General features: G+C 34.0%; 1 protein-coding gene across 1 annotated transcript in view; it reads left to right on the top strand.

Annotated features, from left to right (window-relative positions):
- The window catches only part of BEND2 (BEN domain containing 2), a 146,121-nt gene that overhangs the window by 113,694 nt on the left and 10,419 nt on the right, over positions 1-22,008 (top strand). Inside the window, exons 10-13 of the mRNA XM_074192794.1 lie at positions 15,712-16,234; positions 16,927-17,127; positions 18,355-18,476; positions 20,239-20,461. Of these exons, the coding sequence (XP_074048895.1) occupies positions 15,712-16,234; positions 16,927-17,127; positions 18,355-18,476; positions 20,239-20,461 (1,069 nt within the window). The remainder of the gene's footprint in view (positions 1-15,711; positions 16,235-16,926; positions 17,128-18,354; positions 18,477-20,238; positions 20,462-22,008) is intronic.

Raw genomic sequence — 22,008 nt, 5'->3', positions numbered from 1 at the left:
GGGTGGCACTATTTGATTTGCTTCTTATTCTATATGGACTGTATTCAAATGAAATATTTGGTATTAAGACACATTCTGGTTATGTTATATTGGTTTTGTTAATAATTTGAAGTATGTAAGGAGTTAATTCTTCTGTTCCTTAACTGTGGAAGTGTTAATGAGAAAATATTTCTACAAGTATACCTTTTCATGTATTTTTGAAGTAGTCAGAGTCTTTTCTATTTGATGTTATAAACAGGCTTTTCTTAGAGCATCTTCAAAGCTTACAGTTATCTTGAACTTTTCTTCAACTTTTCCTTTGATCTTTTAATTTTCTAATATGTTTTTTCTTAGATGAGTGTTCAAGAACCTAATTATGAGAATAGTGGAAGTGTTGTATATGAATATGAACCAGATTTTGAATGTGTAAGTAATTTAAATTACTAATTGCTAAGAATTTATTTATCATCTTAAAGAAAAGGATTGAGGTTCATGTTTTTTGCTGGGTAAAAAAATCATACAATATGAAGTAATGAGTTTTGTAGAATGCTTCATTTGATCTTTTATGATATTAAATATCAATTGTCTGCTTTTGTAATCTTAACAGGGTAGTGTTGTATCTGAAGCATCCTACACAGGAGATTATCAAAAAACACTCCTTGAAGTCCTGAACTATTGCCAGGTATCAAATTTATGAATCCTTAGATAATTCTAAAACCTTAAAAAATTCTGTATCTCATGTAATATCATTTTACTGTTAATTAGAACTTTGTTAAATCAGGACATGCATAGATTTTTCTTATTTCTAATTAGCAATATAAAGTATATCAACTTAGATTAAACAGTAATTATACAGTAATCTACTTTACCATTTCATTTTAGTAAAACTATCTTTGTTGCAATAAAGTAAGGTCTTTTTCAGTTAGAACTCATAAAATTTCAGGGTTTTTTTGTTCTACTCTTTAAAATTACTGATTTTAATCAATTTTGGTTTGACTGTAAATGAGAAATCTTGTTTGAAAATCATTCTGCCATCTTAAAGCAAAATAGTGGTCCATTAAGGTTTTCGAAAAATAAAAACAATTTGTTGCAAAGATAAAAATTATGTACATATAAAATTTTGATTGTATTACAAAAAGATTCACTATGTAGATAAGATTAGATGGATACATTGGATAAGATCTCTAAGATAAAATGAGGTGTTAAATTCTTTGAAATTTAAAAGTGCTTTTTTTCTTTTTTTATTTCATTAAATATTTCCCACTTATATTTAAAATAATTTTAACCGTTTTAGATAATTTTCTGTTCCAGTTCTTTCCCTTCTTCCTCTCCCTCCCACTTCTTTGAAAAGGCAAGCACTTTGATTTCAGTTATACATGTGAGGTCATACAAACTATTAACCATGCTACAAAAGAAAACACATGTAAAAAACAATAAAAATAAAGTAAAAATATATATTTCAATAAAAGCATTCAGAGTTTCAGTTTTCTCTCTTCAGAGGGATAGCATTTTTATCATGAATCATTTGGAATTGTTTTAGATCAGTGTCTAGATCAGAATAACTAAGTCTTTCTCAGTTTTCATCCTTGCAATATTGCTGTTACTGGGTTCAATGTCCACCTGGTTCTGCTCACTTCCCTTCACAGAGAGTTCATATAAATCTTCCCAGGTTTTTCTGAAACCATCCTGTTTGTCATTCCTTATAGCACAATAGTCTTAAAAGAACTGTTCCAATGTAGTATTGATATTATTGCATGCAGAAATATGGTTGATTGTTAGATCTTAAGTTATATCTCTTTAGAGAAAAATGACTGCTTTTGAGGCAGGCCATTTTCATCTGCTATAGAACATAGCTAAACCTACTACATTTTCATTGATTTCTGATCAGAAAGGATCAGAGGGCCTGCACAAGCTCTTCTAGGATCACTTTAGACAAGAAGACACACCTAGGTCTTTATTCCTAACTAGAACTAGTCTAGCTGCCACAGATACAGAATGAGACATGATTTCCACCTAAGTTAGCTATTTCTTCATATCTTTTTGTATTATATTTGATTGCATATACGATCCTTATGTATGGATGTGTTTATATGTGTGTGTAGTATATAAAATGAAAAACCATACTAAATATGGATATATATGAATATAAGAAAACTGTATCCTGGTCTATACAATGCTATCATGAAAGGAACAAAGTCAATTGGAAGTGAGTGGTAGTACTGGATGAGTTCTGTAAGGAGGTATATTTAATCCTAGACTCTATGGGACCTAACAAAATAGATCATGGGGAGTTGGGTTATGTTGTAATTCATTTCTTGGGCAACACTAAGACCTGTATGACTTCAGAAAGCTATATAATGCTTTAACATTCAGAGATGTGAAAGTACTCAGTCATGAAGCTGATTGGTATAGGTGTTAAAGAATATTTATTCTTCAGTATTAAGAAATTCTTTAGTGCTTGAAAAAATCCTTTATAGTAAATTCAAGTTTCTGATAGCACTTGTACTGATGTTAATGAGTAGGTTACTTTAACTTTGATTTTTTATCTGTAAAAGTGAAGTGTTTAAGTTGGTGATTTCTCAGGTCCTTTTCATCTTTAAATATTCATAATTCTGTATGAAATAAGGTGGTTAATGATAAGATTAAATCTTTAATAAGGATTTCCTAGGTTCACCTAGTATAAGTTGGTTTTAATGGAATTTTCATTTTTAAGACTTTTACTTTTGAAACAATAACCACCAAATTATTTTTATTATATTAGGCAATGTATGATGCAATCCAGAAACTAGATAAGAAGTTTGATCTGCTTCATGGAAAAGTTTCAGAAATGCAGCGTAATCGGATGAAGCCATTGCTTCTCAAACCTGTAAGTGTAGTAATAATATTTTTACAGTCATTATAAATTCCCCAGTGTTCCTGAAGACATCAGGCTAGTATAAATGATCCAGAGCTAACATTATGACTTTTTTTCTTACTCTCTTATTGCTTCTTTACAAGTTCCTCTTCCTCTTGATATTTATCTCTGCATGCATAGTTGGCCCTTCTCTCTCTCTCTCTCTCTCTCCTCTCTCTCTCTCTCTCTGTCTCTCTCTCTCTCTCTCTCTCTCTCTGTCTCTCTGTCTCTCTCTCTCTCTCTCTGTCTCTCTCTCTCTGTCTCTCTCTCTCTCTGTCTCTCTCTCTGTCTGTCTGTCTCTCTCTCTCTCTCTGTCTCTCTCTCTCTTTCCCACAGCCAGCTTTTACCTTGTTGGAGATGATCCTAATTCTATATGTCCAGCCTTGACCTTTCTACTGAACTCTAGATCAGTGTCTTCAACTGCCTGTTGCCCTCTTGAATGTCCCTGTCAGAACCTCAAATTCAACATGTTTGAAAGAAAATTTAGTATCTCTCACTTAATCCTTTTATTTCTTACTTCCCTATTCCTCTCAGTGGTACCATCATTAACCCAATTTCCATGCTTGAAAATTTGGTGCTACCTTTTATTGCCCTTAGCTCTCACTATTAACCATTTTCTAAGTTCCATTCACTTCTGTGATATTATTTCCTTTCTCCTGTGTATTCCCCTTACCACTACTCTAGTATAGGCCCCCCAATGTGACCTGCCTGGACTATTTAGGTATTGAGAAGTAATCCATTTTTTTCTGCTGAGTTACTAAACTGGAAGTAGGATTTTTGGCAAAAAAAAAAAAATAGGTATTTCATAATGATCATCTGATGAGAGTAAAATTAAGTATATTTGCAAACAGTTGAAGATGAGACCCAGAGAACACTGACTGTCAATTTAAAGGACATTTGCCAATAATGCTGCTACAATATTTTTCTGTTCATCATTTTTATCAGTAGTATGGATTAGGACCTTGATGAGGGTGACTTGATCAGATCTGTGCATCACACAAAACTGGGAAGCTTTGGATTTAGACAAAATTAGGGCAGTTGAGTGGCGCAGTGGATAAAGTGCCTACCCTGGAGTCAGGAAGACTCATCTTCCTGAGTTCAAATCTAGTCTTAGACATTTACTCAGCTATATGATTGGGCAAAACACTTAATTCTATTTTCCTCAGTTTCCTATTTTATAAAATGAGCTGGAAAAGGTAACTGCGGTATCTTCGGTATCTTTGCCAAGAAAACCACAAATGAGTCTTAAAGAGTCAGACAGTATTGAAAACAACTGAACAACAACAAAGATGATTAAATTAAAGGCAAAATCTCAATAACTTGTAATAATGCACCATATTTAACAATACAGAGTTTAAAAGCCGTAAGTAAATATTAAGTTCTGTGCTAATGTTTAAAACAAAGTGCAAGTGCCATGCCAATCAAACTACCAAATAACTACTTTATTGAGCTACAAAAAATAGTGACAGAATTCATCTGGAGCAACAAAAGGGCAAGAATAGCAAAGGAACTGATAAAAAAAAAATGTAAAGGAAAGTGACCTAGTTTTTACCAGATCTATAAAGCAGCAGTCTTCAAAACTACCTGGTACTGGTTAAGAAATAGAGTAGTGGATCAGTAGATTAGGATTGGTTCAAAAGAAACTACAGTAAATGACTATAGCAATTTACTATTTGACAAACTCAAAGACATCAGCCTCTGGGATAAGAACTCACTATTTGACAAAAATTGTTGGGAAAACTGGAAAATAGTATAGCAAAAACTAAGCATAGATCTACATCTTACACCCTATACCAAAATAAGGTCAAAATGGGTACAGGATTTAGACATAAAGAGCGATACCACAAATAAATTAATAGGCTAGAAAATACACTCTCTATTTGATGTATAGAAGAGGGATAAATTTATGACCAAACAAGAATTAGTACACATTATAAACTTCAAAATGAGTGATTTTGACTGTATTAAATTAAAAAGTTTTTGCACTAATAAAATCAGTGCTGCCAAAATTAGAAAAAAAGGAGAAAGCTGTGAAATAACCTTCAGAAGTTTTGATAAAAGTCTCATTTCTAAAATATATAGAGCATTGCATTAAATTTATAAGGTCACAAGTCATTCTTCAATTGATAAATGGTCAAAGGATATGAACAGACAGTTTTCAAGTGTAGAAATTAAGACTATATGTAATCATGAAAAAATGCTTCAAATCACTATTGGTTAGAGAAATGCAAATTTAAAACAACAATGAGGTATCATCTCATACCTATTAGATTAGTCCAGATGAGAAAAGGGAAGCTGGTCAGTGTTAGGTTGTGGAAGGATTGGGGGCATCGATGCCTTGCTAGTGGAATTGTGAATGGATCCAACCTTTCTGGAGAGCAATATGGAGCTATGTCCAAAGAGCAATAAAACTCCTCATACCCTTTGATCCAGCAATTCCAATTCTAGGTCTAAATTCAGGAGAAATTATCCAAAATGGGAAAAGTCCAACATTTTCCAAAATTTTCATAGCAATTCTTTTTGTAGTGGCAAAGAATTTGAAATGGAGGGGATGCCCATCAATTGGGGAATGGTTAATCAAGTTAATGGTACATGAATACTGTGGAATATTATTGTTCTATAAGAAACCATGAATGGTCCATCTCTAGAGAAGCAAGGAATGACTTACAGGATCTGATGCTGAGCGAAGGGAATAGAACCAAGAGAACAGTGTACACATTCTAATCAATGTAATGCAAAATGAACAGCCTTGATGGAAGCAATTCCTCTCAACAGTCCAGAGAGCTAGGACAGCTGTATTAGACTGGTTATGGACTATGTTATCACCAACCAGAAGAAGAAAAACAAAATAAAAGAAAACACAGAAAAAAACACCCTTACCACATCTCATGAACACTTTATAAAAATTGTCTCTTATGTATCTCTTTCCCTTAATCCTAATTCATCATGCCAAAAATTACTAATTTGTAAATATGTTTAACAAAATATGTATGTACAATGCTAACCTGACTGTTCCCTACTGAGGGGAGGGGGGTAGGGAGAAAAGGTGATGGGTAACTTGGAAATACGCATGTACAAATGGATGAAAATTTAAAAATAAATAAAAAAGATATTAATAAAACAAAGTGCACAAGTATAGTAAGAAGGCAACATGGTTAGGCAGCTGCTGCATCTCTCTTTTGTTCCCTGTACCATGGACCTAGCACAAGGCCTTCATGACAACAGTACATTGAAATTCCTAGAACCTAAAGAGGCATTGCAGTGACCACTGCCCTTCTGCCTGTCCTTCATCCGACTTCTTTCTATATATGAACTTCTTCATGTACATAGACTTCCATATATCACTTCTCAGAAGATCCCTATTGCCTTTTGGGTAAAATTCATATTTCTCTGCTTGGAATTTAAAGTCCTTCCCAATCTACCTTTAGAGCTTTTCATATTCTTTTCCACATTTTGTCCATAACCAGGTTTTCTAGTCTCTTTTTTTGTTTTTTGAATTTTATAATTTTCCCCCCAATCTCTCTTCTCTCCCCCCCATCCCTCACAGAAGACAGTCTGATAGTCTTTATATTGTTTCCATGCTATACATTAATCAAAATTGAATGTGATGAGAGATAAATCATATCCTTAAGCAAAATTACATAATAAGGTAACTTTTAAAAAAAAACTAAAGATAATAGTCTTTGGTCTTTGTTTGAACTCTACAATTCTTTCTTTCTATACAGATGGTATTCTCCATCACAGATAGCTCAAAATTGTCCTTCGTTGTTGCACTGATGGAATGAGCAAGTCCATCAAGGTTGATCATCACCCCCATGTTGCTGTTAGGGTGTACAATGTTTTTCTGGTTCTGCCCATCTTGCTCAACATCAGGTCATGCAGATCCTTCCAGGCTTCTCTGAATTCCCATCCTTCCTGGTTTCTAATAGAACAATAGTGTTCCGTCGCATACATATACCACAATTTGTTTAGCCATTTCCCCAATTGATGGATATTCACTCAATTTCCAATTCTTTGCCACCATAAATAGGGCTGCTATGAATATTTTTGTACAAGTGATGTTTTTACCCTTTTTTTCCATGATCTCTTCAGGATATAGACCCAGTAGTACAAATTTTTATAACCCTTTGGGCATAATTCCAAATTGCTCTCCAGAAAGGTTGGATGAGTTCACAGCTCAATTCTCTATATATTTTAGAAATAAATGCTTTGTCAGAAATACTAGTTGTGGGGCAGCTAGGTGGCATAGTGGATAAAGCACCGGCCCTGGAGTCAGGAGTATTTGGGTTCAAATCTGGTCTTAGACACTTAATAATTGCCTAGCTGTGTGGCCTTGGGCAAGCCACTTAACCCCGTTTGCCTTGCAAAAACCTTAAAAAAAAAGAAAAGAAAAGAAATACTAGTTGTAAAAATTGTTTCCCAGTTTACTTACATTTCTTTTGATCTTGATTACAGTGGTTTGGTTTCTGCAAAAGCTTTTTAATTCAGTGTAATCAAAATCATCTAGTTTGTTTTAATGATGTTCTCCATCTCTTTCTCTTCCTTAGTCATAAACTTCTTCCCTTTCCCTAGATCTGACAGGTAAACTATTCCTTGATCTCCTAGGTTGCTTATAATATTGTTTTTTATGTCTAAATCCTGCACCTGTTTTGATCTTATCTTGGTGTAGAGTGTGAGATGTTGGTCTAATACAAATTTCTGCCATTTCCAATTTTCCCAACAGTTTTTATTGGAGAGTTTTTATCCCAGAAGTTGGACTCTTTGGGTTTATCAAACAGCAGATTGCTATAATCATTTCCTGCTATTGCACCTAGTCTATTCCACTGATGTACCACTCTATTTCTTAGCCAATACCAGACAGTTTTGATGACTGATGCTTTAATAATATAATTTTAGATCTGGTAGGGCTAAGCCATCTTCTTTTACCCTTTTTTTCATTAAATCCCTGGAAATTCTTGATTTTTTTTTCTCCATATGAATTTACTTATACTTTTTTCTAACTCATTAAAATAATTTTTTTGGAATTTTGATGGATAGAGCAGTAGATAAGAATTTTAATTTAGGTAGAATTATTATTTTTATTATATTAGCTCGGCCTATCCATGAGTAGTTGATATTTGCCCAATTATTTAAATCTGATTTTTATTTGTGTGAGAAGTATTTTGTAATTGTTTTCATAGAGTTTTCTGAGTCTGCCTTGGCAGGTAGAGTCCCAGGCATTTTATATTGTCTGAGGTTACTTTGAATGGGATTTCTCTTTCTAGCTCATGCTGCTGTATCTTGCCACTAATATATAAAAAAGCTGAGGATTCATGAGGGTTTATTTTATATCTTGCACCATTGTTAAAGTTGCTATTTGTTTCTAGTAGGTTTTTGGGATTCTCTAGGTTTACCATCATGACACCTGCAAAGAGTGAGAATTTTGTTTCTTCCTTCCCAATTCTAATTCTTTCCATTTCCTTTCTCTTATTGCTGAAGCTAACATTTCTAACACAATATTTAATAGTAGTGGTGATAATGGGCATCCTTATTTCGTTCCTGATCTTATTGGGCATGCCTCTAGCTTATCCCCATCGCATATATGCTTGTTGATGGTTTCAGATAGATACTACTAGTCATTCTAAGGAACAATCCATTTATTCCTATGTTCACTAGTATTTTAGTAGGAATGGGTGCTGTATTTTATCAAAGGTTTTTGCAGCATCTATTGATATAATCATATGATTTCTGATAGGTTTTGTTGTTATTGATATAGCCAATTATGCTTAGTTTTCCTAATATTGAACCAACCCTGTCTTCCTGTGATAAATCCTGCTTGGTCATAGTGATTTATCCTAGTGATAACTTGTTGTAATTGCTTTGCTAAGATTTTATTTAAGATTTTTGCATCTATAATTCATTTGGGAAATTGGTCTATAATTTTCTCTGTTGACTCTTCCTGTCTTCACCTATTTTTCCAAAGAGTTTATATAGAATTGGGGCCAATTGTTCTTTAAATGTTTGATAGAATTCACTTATGAATCTGGCCCTGGAGATTTTTTTTTTTAGGGAGTTCAGCAATGGCTTGTTGAATTTCTTTTTCTGAGATAGGTTATTTAGGTATTTAATTTCCTCTTCATTTAACCTGGGCAACTTATATTTTTGTAAATATTCATCCATTTCATTTCGATTATCAAATTTAACAGTTGGACAAAATCCAGAATTATTACTTTAATTTCCTACTTATTGGTGGTGAGTTCACCTTTTTAAATTTATGATACTAACAATTTGGTTTTCTTCTTTCTTTTTTTTAAATCAAATTAACCAGAGGTTTGTCAATTTTATTGTTTTTGTTTTTATAAAACCAACTCTTCATTTTATTTATTAGTTCAATAGTTTCCTTGTTTTCAATTATATTAATTTCTCCTTTAATTTTTAGAATTTCTAATTTGGTATTTAATTGGGGTTTTTTGGTTTCTAGTCTCTGTACCCAAAACACTATACATATGTCTGGTCCCCTTGCTGACTGCTCTCAGTGCCCAGAATATCCTCCTTTTCCCTGATAGTCCCTTGAATCTCAAACCAACTTTTATTTTATTTCATCATTTCTCAATTCATCTTTTAAGGTCTCACCAAGATTTCCTTGCTTCTCTGTTCCCCTCCCCACATTAATTAATTATTATCTCCCCCTTTAGACTTCTGACTTTTTTTAAGCTTTTGCAAGGCAATGGGGTTAAGTGGCTTGCCTAAGGCCACACAGCTAGGTAATTAGTAAGTGTCTGAGGTCGAATTTGAACCCAGGTATGCCTGACTTCAAGGCCGGTGCTCTATTCACTGCGCCACCTAGCCACCCCTAGACTTCTGACTTTTAAATCTCTTCATACCCTGGTCCCTTTTCTTGCACTCTGACACATTGCTTCAGGTCCTGGCCCTACAGTCTTCTCTCCTGCCTCCTTTCTCTCTCCCTCTACCCTGGCTGTCCCCCAGGCCTGGACCACTATCCCTCCTCACCTCGGCCTCCTCTAGTTCCTGGTTTCCTCTGAATCTAAGCACTACCTTCTCCATGAAGTCTTCCCTGATCCCTTCTGCTCCCTTCAAAGAGCCTAGGACCAGTCTCCTATCTACTTGCCACTTTCTGTTAGAATGTGACTTTGAGACTTAGGAAAGTACAGTTGTGTTTCACTTGTGTGGCACAAAATAAGAGCTGTTTATTGATTGATTAGACATTGCATGGTACTGTCTTTATAACTGTAGTGCTGTGTACTCTTAATGACCTTAGCTCTAGGATTGCAGAGATTCTGTTTAAGTGTTATCTCTCCCCTAACACCACATTCTTTTTTGGAGTACATACATAGATTAATTCAGGTTTGAAAAAAATTGAATAATTTAAAAAAATCTAATATGTGCTTTTTTAAATTTTTTTTTTTTGCTGCATGCTCAGTATGAGTCAAGCTGATATTACTTCTGATAAAGTCAAATACATTTTAGGCTTCATTAATGAAACCCTAGACCAAGAATGGGGCTAGGTACATTGACAAGCTGAAATATACCTTGAGAAGGCTAACCAGATTGAGAAAGAAACCCCCTTATTCCAAAATGATTAGTAGAAGGTGTTGGAAGGCAGGGGGGGGGGGGATCTATAAGGGGCAGGCAGTTCATATGCATATAGTTAGAGTGCTCAAAAGCACCTCAGAGGCTCTCCAGTTCAGCCTTCTCATTTATACTGAGGTACAGCCAGGTTTAGTGACTTGCTTAAAGTCACACAGGTAATAAGGATTAGAGATGTGATTTAAACCTATCGTCTCTCTTTCCATTATGGAGTCTGGTGAGACATAATAAATGGGTTGTTATTGGGAGGGGGAAAGGGAGGACTAACCTCTTCTAATCCTGCCATCCTTTCAAGCTATTATCCTATATCTTTTCTTCTTTTCATAGGTAAATTCCTTAAGGAAAAAAAAAGACTATTTCACACTATTACTTCCTCTCTTTTGACTCATGTCTCAGTTGAAATCTGTCTTTACTTCCAGCCATTTCACTCAAGAGAAATTGATCTCCATATATCTACCAATAATCTTTTTTAAAAATATATTTTATTTTTCCCCAATAACATATTAAGACAGTTTTTTTTAAGTTTTTGAATTCCAAATTCTTTCTTCTCTCTCTCTTCTCTCCTTTACCTCCCCAAGATAGTAAAGAATCAGCTCTAGGTTTTACATGTAGTCATTTTTTTAAAAGGCAATTTGAATAAAAGAAAGTAAAAAATACTTTGTTTCAATCTGTATTCAAATAATATCATTTCTTTATCTGGATGCAGATAACGAGCTTCATTATAAATCCTTTGGAATTATTTTGGATCATTGTATTGCTGAGAATAGCTAAGTCATTCACAGTTCTTCATAATACAATATTGCTGTTACTGTGTGTTATATTTTCCTGTTTCTTCTCAGTTCACTTAAGTTCATGTTTTTCTAAATGCATTTGTCATTTCTTATAACACAATATTATTATTCCATCATAATCATCATATACCACAGATAGTTTAGCCATTCCCCAACTGATGGACATCATTTTGATTTCCAATTCTTAGTCATCACAAAAAGAGCTGCTATAAATACTTTTGGTCAAATAGGACTTTCCCCCTCCCCCCCTTTTTTTAATGTCTTTTGGATATAGACCCAGCATTAATATTGCTAGATCAGGGGTATGCACAAGTTATCTGTCAGTCTATATGTATGTATGCATGCACATATATATATGCCTTTGGGCATAGTTTTTTTTTTAGGTGTTTTTTTTTTTTTTGCAAGGCAAATGGGGTTAAGTGGCTTGCCCAAGGCCACACAGCTAGGTAATTATTAAGTAAGTGTCTGAGACCCGAATTTGAACCTAGGTACTCCTGACTCCAAGGCCGGTGCTTTATCCACTATGCTACCTAGCTGCCCTTTGGGCATAGTTTTAAATTGTTCTCCAGAATTGTTGCATCATTCATAACTCCATCAACAATGTCTTGGTGTTCTAGTTTTTCCACATACCTCCAGCATCCATCATTTTCATTTTTTGATATATTAGCCATTCTGAGAGGTTTAAGGTGATATCTCAAAGTTGTTTTTGATGTGGAGCATATTTTTAGATAGATATATTTTCGATTGTTATTTATCACTGGTCATTATTATTATCATTATATTGGTCATTGTTTTAAATTTGACTTAGTACTCTATATATTTGAGAAATGAGAACTTTATTAGAGATACCAGTTGCAAAAATTTCCCTCCGTTTTCTGTTTTCCTTTTAATTTTGATTGTATTGATTTTATTTGTGCAAAACCTTTTGATTTTATAGAATCAAAGTTATCCATTTTGCATTTTGCAATGACCTGTAGATTTTCTTTGGTCCTAAATTCTTACCTTAGCTAAGATCTGACAAAGAAACCATTTTGTGTTCTTCTAATTTGTTTATGGTATCCCCCTTTATCTGTAAATCATATACTATTTTTTGACCTTATCTTGGTCAAAGATGTTGTGAGATGTTGGTCTATACCTATTTTCTGCCATACCTATTCCCAGTTTTCCCAGCAGATTTTGTTTCAAAAGTTTGAATTTATCAAACGTTAGATTACTATCATCATTTAATGTTATGTGTGGCTAATGTATTCCACTGATTCACCACTCTGTTTCTTCACCAGTAACAGATGGTTTTGATAACTGCTGCTTTATAATATTTTTAGATCTCTTATGGCTAGACCCCACCTTCCTTTGCATTTTTTGAAATTAAATCCCTTGATATTCTTGATGTTTTATTTCTCCACATGAATTTTGCTACTGTTTTTTGTAACTGTAAAATAATTCTTTGGTAGTTTGATTGATATGGCCTAAATAAGTGATTTAACTTAGACAAGATTGTCATTTTTATTACATTAAGCTCAGCGTACCCATGAATAATTGACATTTTTCCAGTTGTTTAGATCTGATTTTATTTGTTGTGTGAAAATTGTTTTGTAGTTGTGTTCATATATCTCCTGGGTTTGATTTGGCAGATAGACTCCTAAGTATTTGTATTTTTCTACATTTATTTTAAATAGAATCTTTCTGTCTCTTGCTGCTGGATTTTGTTAATGATATACATGCCTGTTTTTGTTTGTGTGTGTGTGTGTGTGTGTGTGTGTGTGTGTGTGTATCTCTAGTTTGCATTTCTCCTTGATCTGTTAGTCCTGGAATTTGACTATGATAGTACTAGAAGTTTTCATTAGGGCATCTCTTTCAGTTGGTGATAGGTGAATTCTTTCAATTTCTAGTTTACTCTCTGGTTCTCATTTATCAGGAAAGTTTCCCTTGATATTTTCTGAAAGGATGTTGTCCAGGGTTTGGTTTGGTTTTTTGTTAGTTTTTTTTGATCATGAGTTTCAAATATTCCATTAATTCTTGGGGTTTTTGCAGGGTTTTTTTAGGTTTTTTTTTTTTTTTGCAAGGTAAATGGGGTTAAGTGGCTTGCCCAAGGCCACACAGCTAGGTAGTTATTAAGTGTCTGAGACCAGATTTGAACCCAGGTACTCCTGACTCCAGGGCCGGTGCTTTATCCACTATACCACCTAGCTGCCCCTTATTCCATTAATTCTTAAATTGTCTCTTCTGAGTTTTCTAGTGAAAAATTTTACATTTTCCTCCATTTTATTTTACTTTTTATTTTATTTTATCTTAGTGTATTGAGCCATTAACTTTTACCTGCTCAATTCTAATTTTTAAGGAATTAGTATTTACAGTGAACTTTTGTACTTTTCCATTTGATATCTTTTTCCATACTGTTGACTCTTTTTTCATAATTCTCTTGCATTATTCTCATTTCCCTATTTTTCTTCTTTTCTCTAATTTTTTTAAATTTTCTTTTTAAGCCCTTCTAGGAGGTCTTTTTGGGCCTGAGACCAGATTACAATTTTTTTTGAGTCTTCACATGTAGGTATTTTGACATTGTTCTGTTTTAAATCTGCCTTAATTCTCCCTGTCACCATAATAACTTTCTATAGTCGGGTTCTTTTATTGCTCACATTTCCTGCCTATTTTGTGACTGTTTTTAGGTAAGAGCTAGTCCTGCGTTCTCCTAAGTTTTGGGGGCTGGGACTCAGTGTCTTCATCTTTCTTGAAATCCTTGCAACATTTGACAATTGATTAGCCTCTCCTCCTGGGTATTCTCTCCTCTCTGAGTTTTCATGACCCTGTTCTTGGTTGTGCAGCTACCTTCTCTAAACTGTTTCTTCTAGTGTCTTTGCTGGATTCATATTGCCTAAGTATGTACTTACTCCAGTGCTTTTTCCTAGGCCCTCTTCTCTCCATATCGCATCTTTGTTAGGTTTTTGCAAGGCAAATGGAGTTAAGTGGCTTGCCCAAGGCTACACAGCTAGGTAATTATTAAGTGTCTGACCAGATTTGAACCCAGGTACTCCTGACTCCAGGGCTGGTGCTTTATCCACTGTGCCACCTAGCCGCCCCCACATTCCCTCTTTTAATGATCTTCTGATTTCTTATGAGTTCAATTACTCCAAAAATGTTTATTATATATCTGATACGAATCTCTTGAGCTCCAATCTGATCTCACCAAACTGCTTATTGGTTGTTTTGAACTTGATGTTCCATAGGAATCTCTAACTCAACATATCCAAAATAGAACTACTTACCATTTCCCCCTCCCCACAATTTACCCCTTTATTGAAATTATCTGAAGCTATTGATACTAACAACATCTTTCTAGTTAACCCATATTCACAATCTTGAAGTCATCCTCAATGTCTCACTCTACTCCCCCCCTTTTTTTTCCATATCTATTTATTTGTCAAGTTTTAAAAATTCTCACTTCCACAGTTGTCTCTCATATCCATTCCCCTTCGATTCACTTATTCAGTCACCATTCTAGGTTAGTCTCTCATCATATTTCACCTGAACTGTTGTGATAGCCCTGTCTCAAGTCTCCCACTTTAATTAATCCTTCATACAATTGTCAAGGTGATTTTCCAAAAGTATTCATCTGGACATGCCACTTCTCTAGTCATTAAACTCTAGTAGCCCCCTCTCTTATTTCCAGTTAAAATATAAATTCTTTTGTTTGGCATTTAAAGTCTTCCCCTATCTGTCTGATTATTCTCTTTGAACTCTTTGGTTTGTTCAAACTGTCCTTCTGGCTTTTTGTTATGCATTATATTTCACTTCCCATTTTCATGCCTTTGTATATCTTTGCCTGAATGTACTTCTTCCCACTATAATCTTGTAGAATTTAGCTTCCTACAAAGCTCAACTCAGATGCCACCTCTCCATGAGGCCTTTCCTGATTTCTTGTCCTTTTCTAGCAGATAGTGACTTCATTCTTATATTTATTTTGTATCTCTTTTTGTAGGCTTATATATGTACATGTTTTTCTTGCCTATAAAATGTAAGTTTCTTTAGGGTAGAGTTCATTTGATATTTGTCTTTATCACCTACTAGAATGCCTGGCACATACTAAGTACTTAATAAATTATTATTTACTGCTATGAAGTAGAATTGTGCTTATTCCAAAATACTCCTAAGACAAAGAACTAAAACCAATTCAATCTTATGAAAGCTTACAATGATTTGAACTCCTTGAAAATGGAAAGACTAATGTAACTAGAAATGTTCAACCAAAGGGTGAATTACTATTTATTATTAATATTTATAGAGGAATTGATATTTGGGGTGGGGGCAGGAGTGCCAAATGACCTTGAAGGTCCTCCCAAAGATACATTTTAAGCAATAAATCATGGTGCTAAAACAAATGTTTATTTGGAGGTCCAACATTTATTTAACTCCCTCTCACTACACTTTTTCTCAGAATTGTTTTATGTTACTCTAATATTTCAGAGGCCAATTGGATTTACGTATAGAAGTTCTAATCATGTACCTCATGGAAAAATTCAAACACAAAAACCAATGGAAAGGGAATCCAGCATTCAGATCTCTCCCCCTGGACAGGGAGGTCCTAGCCCATCTTTGGTAGTAATGCCACCACAAAATCATGTTCAAACCAACTCTGTGGGAAAGTCTGTTCAGACACCACTTAAAACTGAATCACAGCAACAAGGCCTCAGACAGAGTCCTCCTCTTCCTACAATTGTCTCTACACATTCACTGTATCAACCGTTCACGGCAGTAGCCGACAAAATACCTGACGTTTCTTTACAATCCAAGTTAGTCGACACAGTTGTTGAAAATACAACCTCAGCTGGAAAATGTTCTTCAGTAAAAATTACCATGGTACCAACAAAACCAGAAGCCTATGTGGGAAGGAATACTACTGTCATGATGGGTTTCCCATCTTCACAGGAAAATGCAAGTCTTAGTCAAGAAGTCCTTTCATCTTCTGTCTGCATCAATCCTAGTTTTGGTGAGTTTTGAACAATCCACACTGGGAATCTCTATAGTTTATCCATAAAGTGAAATAGCAAGAAGTGACATTTCTGTTCAGAAGACTGATTTTTTTTTTTTACCACCAGAATCCTTTATGTCAGAGATAAGTTCAGTCCACAGTATATGAAGGAATTCCCTTCATATAAAGGCTAACTTTATAATTTAATTTTGGAACAATACATTTCCAAAGATTCATTCTATAAAAATCTCAATTTAAAACAAAGATTAAGACATCTTTGAGACCACTTCTAAGTAGTATGTTTTTCTTCATTATTTGGCAAAAGTAGGAGAGACTTTTAGGATTATCCATTGCTTTTTTGACTGTAGTTTTGAAATAGAAAAGTGGGGTGGGGGGAGAGATGATCTTGATGACACATCCTGCTGCTGCTAGAAACAAGAAAGATTTAGCTTGGTATTATAAACAAGGGGCTTTATTAAAAGAATGTAGTTCAGGACAAAAAAGGGAAAAAATTCATGACAATAAGGAAGACACCAAATAAAGAGAACATAAAATAAAAAGTAGGTGATAGAATAAGAAACTTAAAAGCATAAAAAAATTAATGTCTGGGTACAGAAAATGGAGAATTCTGTTCACTTGAGCTTCACCTAGCCCATTACCTTTTAGTGTCCCCCCAAAATTAAATGTTCCCCTTGAATCTAATTTTTTAGAGTACATTGGTGATCCAAAGAGGAATGTAAAGGTTCCTGGGACATACTTGATGAAAGCTCGCCAAAAGACCAAACCCAAGTATGCAGCACGTTACTTGGTTCGAGTTTTGTTCCCCAAGGAAACACTGTTGTGTAGTATTATGGGCGTCAGTGCACGGGGTCGAAGAACTTTAGATCCCAATAAAGTTGCTGCAATAAGAGGTATGTAAGTTATTTGTAGAATAATAATTTTACAAATTAGGAACTTTGTGAAATTTTGAGGACAATTAAGTTTGTTAAGATATGTTCCATTGATAAAGGTTAGCATTTATTAAAAATAAATTTAGATCTGAGTAACACAGAAATCTTAGTAAAATACTTATCTGTTGTGAATTAAAGTTCATTTGGCTATTAGATCTAGATCCTTGTGATTTTTCTCTGTAGCTAATTCCAGGTCTTTGTTGCAAAATCTTTTTTTTTTTTAAGTGAGTCTATAATTATTGTCTTTCTGTCATTGAAGAAGTATATATGAAATAGAAACCTATCCAACTAGAAAAGTTGATAGTAAGGCTTGAGTTACTTGAATGATGTTGACACATTATCCTGGGTGAACTTGTTTTCTGTATATCTGAACCATCTATGGTGGCACAGTGGATAGAGCACAGATCTTGGAGTCAGGAGGATGGGAGTTCCAATCTGGCCTCAGACACTCACCATTTACTAGCTGTGTGACCTTAAGCAAGTTATTTAACCCTGACTACCTTGCATCCAGGGCCATTTCCAATTGCCCTGGTTTGTATCTGGTCACTGAACCCAGATGGTTCTGGTTTAGAAAGTGAAGCTAGTGCAGGCCTCCCACCCGCGCCCCCCCCCCCCCCCCCAACACACACTCAAATCCAGTTCATGTGCTTATTGTCACATTACCTCCCTGATGTCATTGTCTTCTTCAAAAATGAAGGACAAGCATTATTAAGTAATTTTGAAAGAAGATGGAACTTTTATGATCTTAGGGAAGTCATTTTTCTTAGCCTAAGTTACCTCATCTATAAAATGAAGAGATTAGTCTAGGAACATAAAGTACTATAAACAATAATTAGTGTCGTCATCTTTACAGAATTCTGTTTTTACCTGTGGTGATACTGATTTAAAGGGTCCTTAAATGACTTGGCATTCAAAACCCTGAAATATGCCAACTTCTTGTTCAAGCTTTAAATAAAACTTAAATCGTCGTCTCTCTCTCTCTCCCTCTCTATTAGCAAATAAGAAATTTCTTGGAGAATCTAGAGCACTCTGAAAAACAAAAATAATTAACTCTGATTTTTCTCAGGAGATAGAGAAAAAAAATCAAATTTGAAAGAGATTATACATTTAAATTTTTTCTTTAAAAAATTTTGTTATTTAAAATTAAATCATTCTTGTCTACTGTTAAACATTTAATTCCATCTACAGAATTTCTTGCAACTCATTTTCCTGACTATGATCTGAGTGAACATGGAAAAGATTGGAAAACTTGCATTACAAATGTAAATGCTATGATTCGCTGTCTTTGCTGTGAAACCAAAATAAGGCTTGTAAGTTAATTTTCATATATATTATTATTTCATTATGTTTATAACTGTTGCCTTTGTGCCAGAATTAAGTTTTTTAAAAACAATGAGAGCATTTTGTCTGTTCATTTTTCTTTTCAATATGAAGATAAGTCAGTAACTAAGGTGAATATAGTGTTATTCCTCATAAGGCATAAATATAGAACTACCTTTCTAGAATCAATATTTTTTGCTTACTCTTTTTATCTTTACCAAAATAATGAGTCACATGATGGCTTATCTCATAAGGTTAATACAGTCTCGTGGAATTCAGTCTATTTCTCATCATTATTTATATATTAAATTATTTTTTCATATGGAAGGCTACTTTCTAAACATCTTCACCTTCTGTGTGATTCCTCATTTTGTATGTGGACCCCCATTAAGGTTATATACATTGTTCTTTGCATTTTGTTCTGGAATACCACACTTATACTTCACAACTTTAAATGAAGAGATTTTAAGGATTTCATTGAAAACATGGTAATGAGGTTAATGTATGTTACAGACAAATAGTGTCTATATTAAATCTCATTAATGGTTTTTTTCCTCATTATGATCTAAAAGTAAAAAAAGATTAGTATGATTTAAACCAAGGGCTTCCTTAATGTCTATAGACATCTCAAATCCAGTATGTCCAAAACAACTTATTCTCTTCCCTCTCCAAGCCTTCTTCTACTCTTTTATTCTTTTTTTTCCATTCAGGTTCGAAAACTCAAGGTCATCCTCAAATCATTATTATTCATTCCATAGCTACTACCTAGTTCAAACCATCATTACCTCTTTAACCATATTGCAGCAAACTTCTAATTAATCTTCACCCTGCTTTAAGCCTACTCAAATGTATCCTCCATATGACTACTAAAGTGATTTCTCTTAAGTATAGGTCTGTTTGCATATTTTTGTGTTTTCCTTCTCCCTTCCCCAACTTACATTTCAGATCAAATATAAACTCCTTTGTTTGGCATTTAAGGCTCTTCACAATCTGCCCCTGTTCTACCTTTTTGGGTACTTCCCATCAACACATTCTCTAATCCAGCCATATTGGCCTATTTGCTATTTCTCCCATCCAGCACTTCATCTCTCATCTTTGTATTTTTGCATTGTCTGTCTCTTCCCCACCAACCACTTCTTAGAATCCTTGTCTTCCTTATGGACTCATCTCAGGAGCCACCTTCTACAGACAGCCTTTCTTGATCCTGCCTTTCTAAGGTGGCAGTTGTTGTTCATTTGTTTTCAGTCCTGTCCTCCAACTTATTATGAGCCATTGGAGCTATCCTTGGCAAATGTGGTAGAGTAGCTTGCTCTCACTTCAGCTCTCAGAGGTTAGCTTTTGTCTACTTTGTATGTGTCTTCTATGTTCCTAGTCCTATATAATGTCTCCTTGATTGGAATGAAAACTTGAAAACAGGCCCTATATCTTATTTCTTTTTCTTCCTGCCCTTAAACTCACATACTAAGTGCTTCAGAAATGCTTGATGATTAAGATAGCCACAAGTTTAGTGCAAGGTCAAAAATACTTTATTCACCAGCATTGTTCCATCTTTTGTCTGTTCTTCAATTCTTGCTACTCTTGTTTTCTTCAACATCCTGTAAAAATTCTACCCTATTACCTAAAGTCCAGTCATTACTGAATCTTTAGAGTAGCTCACTATCCCAGGTACAGTTTTAATTTTGACCTCGGTGAATAGACTGTTACTAATATATTTATTGTGGAACTTTTTAAAATCACAGTTTTGTATTTTAGGAGAAAACTGAAAACAAAGATAAACTCCCAGTCATCCCAGAATCATCTGTGAGTATAGAATTGATTTATAATAATAAAGGTGGAGAAGTAAGTTCTCAGGGGTTTAAGAAAATGACTGCCTTAGGAACAAATGGAATACAAAGTTCAACATGGGACACTAATTCATTACCTGACGTGTTTCAAGCATCTTCTTCTAAGAAATTGTCATCTTTAGAACCAATGCGTGAGTTTTAATATTTTACCTTTGGAATTATGTGAAATATCATTAGAACTTGAAGCATAAAATTTAGAGATAGAAATGACAGCAATCCTATAGTCTTGCATTTTACAAATTAAGAAACCAGACCTAGAAAGGTGAAATAACTTGCCTCTTCACACAAGTAATAAGTAGCAAATCCTGGATCTAAATCCACTTTTCTTTCTACTTTATCATAACAGCCTTCAGAAAACATGAGTCAGATGCTTGTCATTATCATTTATTAATCAAGTCATTAACCTTTCAGCATCCATTTCCTTTTCAGTAAATTAGGGCAAACAATATTTGTATTTTTGTATATCACAGAATTACTAATGATAAATATATGTAAATAATCATTGTTTTATAGTAAGTAACAAGAATGTTAAGCTGAATCAGCAGACTAGTTTTTTTCTTTCAATGTTCAAATTAAAAAATAATGGGCAGTCAGTGGACCAAGGCTATTTTCATCTGCTTTGGGTAGTGTTAATCTTTTATTTTTGAAAGATAAAAGAAATAATATGGGTTTCCCTCCTTCATTCTAGTACTTTTGTGCCAGAAAAGCGTAACATTTATAACCAGAGCAAATCATTAGTTGTGCTGCATTTACTGCTACTTGTATACTCTAAAGGGATATGCTATAGATATCAAAATCTCACATTACATGGTATCTGTGGTTGAGGAAGAGGAAATGAGTTATTCATTTCTCTTGTGCCCTACATCATCCAAGATTTGTTTCTTTTTTAAGCATTAATGCTATATAAATTGACACCAGAGACAACTCTGGTTTTTGTGAATTATATGAATTTTTATATTCTAATTCTAAAGAAAATCTTATCTATAAACAAGTTTGTATTATATATTCCAGTTTTCAGTCTAAGACATGGAATTTATTTATAACCTGGAAAATCCACTTCTGTTTCTCTAAGATAGTTCTTCTCCCCAAAAAAGTTAGATTTTTGGTTAATAGAAAGTTCACAACTTTTTGTCATATATAAAACATGGACATATTAAACTTAGTTTTTAATCTTTATCACTTTGGACTGAACATAGATGATAGTAAAGGAGTACATTTTTAGACTGAAAATTGATGTTTTAGTTCACTTGCTAAAATGATTTAACATTTTACTGTTGACTTTTAAAAATAGCTCAAATCTAATATTGAGAGAAAACATCTTTTTTATATTTGTTTCAGCTGTCAGAATGTTTAATTGTAATTTTAATTTTAAAAAATAGAAATAGGATTGTGTTTTGAGAAAAAAAATCTCTTCAGTGTAAATAAGGAAGCAGGTCTACCTTTTAAAATACTAAGGTTATTAAGTGTCCTTTGCTCACACATAAAATCTATCTTTAAAAGGGAGAAATAAAATGGAAATATGTATGGTTATGGATCTTATCCCATGCCAGATATGTTGCATACTCTTTTTTTGGTCCACAAATGTGGTCAGAGCATTATCCTAGGTTTAGGCAAATTTTTCCTTAAAAGTCATCACATTCCTCAAAACTTTATTGGTTCAGAGGACTAAGGACTCATA

The sequence above is a fragment of the Macrotis lagotis genome, chromosome 6 (assembly GCF_037893015.1).
Source record: "Macrotis lagotis isolate mMagLag1 chromosome 6, bilby.v1.9.chrom.fasta, whole genome shotgun sequence".
In the NCBI taxonomy this organism is placed as follows: Eukaryota; Metazoa; Chordata; class Mammalia; order Peramelemorphia; family Peramelidae; genus Macrotis; species Macrotis lagotis.
The sequence above is the reverse complement of the archived record's forward strand: the minus strand, read 5'-3'. Positions and strand labels throughout refer to the sequence as shown.